This window comes from Humulus lupulus, chromosome 1 (assembly GCF_963169125.1).
Source record: "Humulus lupulus chromosome 1, drHumLupu1.1, whole genome shotgun sequence".
Lineage (NCBI taxonomy): Eukaryota > Viridiplantae > Streptophyta > Magnoliopsida > Rosales > Cannabaceae > Humulus > Humulus lupulus.
In genome coordinates this window covers 278,528,728-278,534,087 of record NC_084793.1, presented here as the reverse complement: position 1 = coordinate 278,534,087, position 5,360 = coordinate 278,528,728, and the positions used below count along the sequence as shown (strand labels likewise).

The window sequence follows — 5,360 nt, the reverse complement described above, 5'->3', positions numbered from 1 at the left end:
CCCCGTGACAAGTCTATGAAATCTAATTGGGTATACTAGTTGAGTTAAACTAAAAAATATAATATGGAGATGGTTAGATATAAGTTGTATATAACTGACAACAATTAATATTATGTTATGGGTGGAGGTTGAAGCTTTGGATATATAGATTTATAGCCACTTATAAATCCACACTCCAAAGGTAGCATAGTATATTACAAATGTGAAAGAATGAAGAAAAAGGAACAATGACAATCTTCAACAAATTATAAGTAGAGTTTTTTTTTCTTGTTTGTAGTCTCTATCTCTAACTCATAGCAATTTTAACTCTATTTGATTTAGTATTTTTTTTAATTGACTGTTGGATTGAAAAATTAATAAGCAATCAACTATATAGTCCATCCACCAATTAAAAAATACCAAGTCTATCGACCAATTAAAAAATACCAAATTACCCACGTTGTTGCTTATCTCTTTGGACAAACAGGATGTATAAAGCAACATAAGAATTAACGAAGGAAAAAAGTGAAATTCATGTTCTCTAGGAGATAACAATAATTTATATGATTATGTAACGAGTGGTTCTAGTTTCCATCAAATTCTCACTCCGAAAACATATTTTACATCAAAAAAAAAAAAAACAAAGTCTGTCTAATTTCAGACTAAACTTTGTGCAGTTCTTCTAATCAAACATAAACTGAATGACTAATCCGAATAATTACAAGATGGTGAAAAACTTCTTTTTCCTATTTCATTCACCAAACTGTACTACTATTGTATTAATTAGTTCCATGGTTTTGGAGCCCATTTCTGGTCCTTGACTTTGAGCAATTCCACCACCTTTCTCATGGAGGGTCTATTAAGGGGAATCTTAGAGGTACACATAAGTGCCACATCCAAAATCTTCTCAATCTCTTCATAATCACTTGTGGTTAAATCCATCCTTGGGTCAACAAGTCGGTCAAAAAATTTCCAAGGACTACTACTAGTCCCTGAAACATCATGGCTTGTAGTATCTTCTTCTTGAGGTGATGATGACAAAGATAAAGTGACCTCCGTTACCCACTTCACTATGTCCTTGTTCTCCCCAAAGGAAGAGTCGTTGGGTCTCTTCCCTGTGATTAGTTCCAATAGCACAACTCCAAAACTGTACACATCACTCTTCTCGTTCACTTTCAAAGTGTAAGCATACTCTGCACATATATTTCATTATAAAGTTCATTTGGATTAGTGGTTAGAATATTGGTCATAAAATATTGTAGAAATCTACATTGACCAAACTCCCATTCTAACTTATGTGGTGTACTATTCAACTAGGCTGCCTCCACGTACACTCGTGTTAATTATTGTATAGCTATAAATATATAAATGGACTCTTTTGAGTCTCTTACTCTACTAAAATAATTATGAATTGACATCCAAACAAAAAAGAAATTAATGGGTAGTAATGCATGTTCAATAATATATATATAAGTAAAAACTTTAAAGTTATGTTTGTCAAAAAAAAAAATAGTAAAAAAAAAGTAATTAAAGTTTTGATTTTTTTTTTAAAATTATATTTTTTAAATTTTACTAATTTAAGGAAATTTTTACAATTTTAAATTTTTACATTTTTTTTATTTTTTATGTTGTTTTCAAGTCAATTGTTTTTAGAATTTTATTGTTGATGTTTAGTTGGTTTAATGAGAAGTTTTCAAATTATTTTTTAGTTGTTCTTTTTAAAGTTATGTTTTTTGTAATTATGAAATTTTAAAAATCCTATTTTTCAAAATTTGAGTGCTTTTTAGTAACGGTAAAAAAGTAAAAAAAAAACGTTTATTTAAGATTTTTTTTTAACTAACATAATATTAAGGAACAATCTCATATTAAAGTGATAACTACCCTATCCACACCCTAACATTAAAATAAATAAATAAATAAAAAACGTTTTTGACGATATTAACGAGTGTGGAGACTATTATTATATAAAGGAAAAAAAAAAGCAGAATGTGTAATCTAGAAAATGACAAAACAAAACTCACCAGGCGCAATGTAGCCGTAGGACCCAGCAACACGTGACATGGCACCATTGGCTTCATGGCCGGCCACGTGGCGTTGAAGAGACTTAGCCAGTCCGAAATCTGCCACACGGGGCCTGAACTCCCCGTCCAACAATATGTTGTTACTCTTCACATCACGGTGTACGATAGCCGGCTCGCAGTCGTGGTGAAGGTAAGCTAAGCCCTGTGCGGCTCCCTGTGCTATCGTGAGCCGTCGTGGCCAATCCAATAGACTTCCGCACTTCTCTTCGTGTAACACGTCACCCAAACTTCCATTCTCCATGTACTCGTACCCCAAAATTCTGTTATCCTCACCGCTACAACTAAACAGCAATTTTACTATATTGCCATGCCGGATCCGACCCAAAGTCTCTATTTCCGACTCAAATATTTTTTCCGTATCTTCTTTCTTCTCCCCATTCCAGAGTTTCTTAACAGCCACGGTTTCACCCGTTTTAAGCTTCACTTTGTATACCCGACCCGAACCACCCGACCCGATTAACTTATCTTCTGTTAGTGGCACTATCACTTCCTCTTCGTTCAATCCGATCCGTTGGAATGTGGTAAGTTTGCAGAGCCTTTTGGGTTTGGGTCCGAATACTGCCATTTTTTTCCTGACGTACCAGAGGAGTGACCCGATTAAGAGAGCGGCACAGATGGAGAGTATTACGACGACGTATAGGGTGGCGGGTTTGGGTCTGGAGCATGGAGGGAATTGTTTGGAATTCGGGCTACAGAGATCGGGGTTTCCGGATAGACTCAAAATGAATTGGACTTGTGTAAAACCCGAAGGAACTTCTCCGTATAGTCTGTTGTTCGAGAGGTTGAACTCGTTGAGTCTCAGCTTGGTCAACTCTGTCGGAATCTCACCACTGAGGAGGTTTTCAGAAAGGTCGAGATAGTTCAGAACCGGTAAAGAACCCAACTCCGGCGGGATTTCGCCAAAAATTCGGTTTTTGGACAGGTTAAGCTCAACTAACTCGGTCCACGAACTCACTGAACTGGGTATTTTCCCGGTGAACATGTTCTCCGCCATTACAAGTTTTTGTAACTTTCTAAGCTCCGTAATACAGAGAGGTAAATCACCGGAGAACTGATTGTTATCCACTGATAAACTCACGAGTCGACTTACTTTACAAATAGCCGCGGGTAACTGGCCAGAAAATTTGTTGCCGGAAATCAACAGTGTGGAAAGATTGTAGGCGCCAGAGATGGAAGAAGAAACATGGCCTTCAAATCTGTTGTGAGCAAGTTTGAGGAAATAAAGTTTGGGAAGACCCCAAATTCCGGCAGGAAATTGGCCGGAAAAATCATTGTCTTCAATCCGTAAGTAATTTAAAGAAGTACATTCACTTAGAGTAGTCGGAAAATTTCCCGATAATTTGTTGCCGAAGGCGACAAGGCTCACGAGCTTTTTACTATCACAGAGGTACTTAGGCAACTCTCCGGTGAAGTTGTTCGTAGAGAAATCGATTTCCGTCAAGCTGGAGTTTCTGCCAAGATTCTCTGGCAGGTTACCTGAAAAACTATTGTTAAAGATCTTCAACTGCTCAAGATATTGATTGGAGGCTAAACTTTCAGGCACTTCTCCTTCGAAAAAATTATCGTTCAGATTTAAAGATGTCAAACGCAGTGCTGCAACCTCGTCTGGTAATTTTCCCGTGAGAGAGTTCTGAGATACATCTAACATAAGCAAAGAACTCAAGTTCCCCATGCTTACAGGCAACTCGCCGGATAATCTATTACCAAAAAGTTCAATCTGCTTAATATTTTTCATTCCTCCGATGGTTTCTGGGATTTTTCCATATAGTTGATTTTGTGATACATCAAATTTCTTCAGCTGAACGAGATTCCCAATGGTCTCTGGTATGCTCCCGGAGAGATCAGACAACGGCATGAAAAGATCCTCGAGCTTGGTCAATTTCCCGATCTCTGGCGGCAGAGAACTCTGGTTCAGGCTATTATAACCAATAGCCAAAACAGTTAACTCGCTGAGATTTCCTAAAGAAGATGGAATCGGGCCAGTGAGAAAGTTTGAAGACAAAAGAAGCACTGTCAGAGACGAAAGGAGGCCAAAACTTGCTGAAATTTTGCCGGAAAAGTTATTGGCCGACAGGTCGAGATATCGTAACTTGCTAAATTCCGGCGAGAACTCTGGCAATTGCCCGACGAGGAGGTTTCTACTGAGGTCGAGGTATTGGAGGTGAGAGCATAACAAGAGTGCCCGAGAAGACAGAGTCCCATTGATTTCGTTATCCGAAAGAATCAGATTCCGGAGTGTCCGAACCCGACAAAACCCAGCCGGAAATTCACCCCGGACTCCGGTTCCGGTTAGATTTACCGAAACTACGGCGAGAGGGTTACGGTCACAAGTGATTCCCGTCCAGTTGCAGGGATTATGGTCGGTGTTGGGAACCCAACCGTCGAGAGCTCCATTAGGGTCTTCGAGTTGGGCATTCTTGACCCGAATCAAAATTTCGGAGTCTCCGGCAAGTGAGGCCGCGGCAAGAAAAACCCACAAAGAAGATAAGAATAGGAGTAGTAGGAGAGAAAGTGTTGGGTTCAGATGTGTCATGGCCAACGACAGAGAAGGATCAATGCTTTTTTTTGGAAGTGAGAGTAAGAAATGAACATAGTTGGAAGGCAAAAATAAAGGTTAGCGGTATTTAAACTTTCATGCATGGTATTGGATGTGACAAGGACTGGATTTAAAGCATGGCCTTTGGAGTGGCCATTTTTGTCAAAGTCTTCACATGGAATATGGATAGTGGTGGGTGTTTGGGAAACGGAGAGAGAGAGAGAGGTATTAATTGGGTTTTATTAAAGCAAATTTGTATGGGTTAATAATTAGAGAGAGACAAATGCAAGCCAAGCGTGATTTAGTATTTGGGTTTTTGTTAATGTTTTTGCCTTTTGGGAGTGTTTAGTAAGAAAAAATTTAAACCGTTCGTGACTCCGGTGTCAAAGAAAATGTCTTCGGCCAAAAAAAAAAAAAAAAAGCGGTGTTCTGTCAAGCGAATATTTCTAGAAGAAAGGGAAAAACGTGAGGCTTTCATAATTGCAACTTACAGCAAGATACACAACAAAGGTGACGTTTTGGTTCCATTAATAGTGTCCGTACAAGCTCAAAAGGGTAAATTTGGGTTGTATGGGCAAAGCCCTTATTCTTATGTTTTGTGGATGTGGATTTTGGAATATGCCATTATCGGTCTCTAAAATCTCATGTCCAGAAAAAAAATAACAATAACAATTAATTTTAAGAGAAGATAGAAGGCACAATTAGCTTGCACTAGTAGACTTGCTTGGACTATATATGTAAATATATATATAAAAAAAAAAAGA

The 5,360-nt window shown here is 38.2% G+C and overlaps 1 protein-coding gene across 1 annotated transcript; it reads right to left on the bottom strand.

Moving 5' to 3' along the window:
• Positions 1-494: 494 nt before the first annotated feature.
• Positions 495-4,964, bottom strand: LOC133807104 (LRR receptor-like serine/threonine-protein kinase HSL2). The gene is made up of 2 exons (XM_062245266.1): positions 2,001-4,964; positions 495-1,172 (listed from the first exon to the last, which is right to left on the bottom strand). Exons 1-2 carry the CDS (start codon positions 4,591-4,593, stop codon positions 763-765), a joined length of 3,003 nt encoding a protein of 1,000 aa, XP_062101250.1. The 5' UTR covers positions 4,594-4,964; the 3' UTR covers positions 495-762.
• Between the last annotated feature and the right edge of the window lie 396 nt (positions 4,965-5,360).

Coding starts and splice junctions, on each gene's coding strand:
- LOC133807104 (XM_062245266.1), bottom strand. CDS start 4,593: ATGACACATCTGAACCCAACACTTTCTCTCCTACTACTCCTATTCTTA. Junction 1,173..2,000: donor CTACGGCTACATTGCGCCTG/GTGAGTTTTGTT, acceptor ATATATGTGCAG/AGTATGCTTACACTTTGAAA.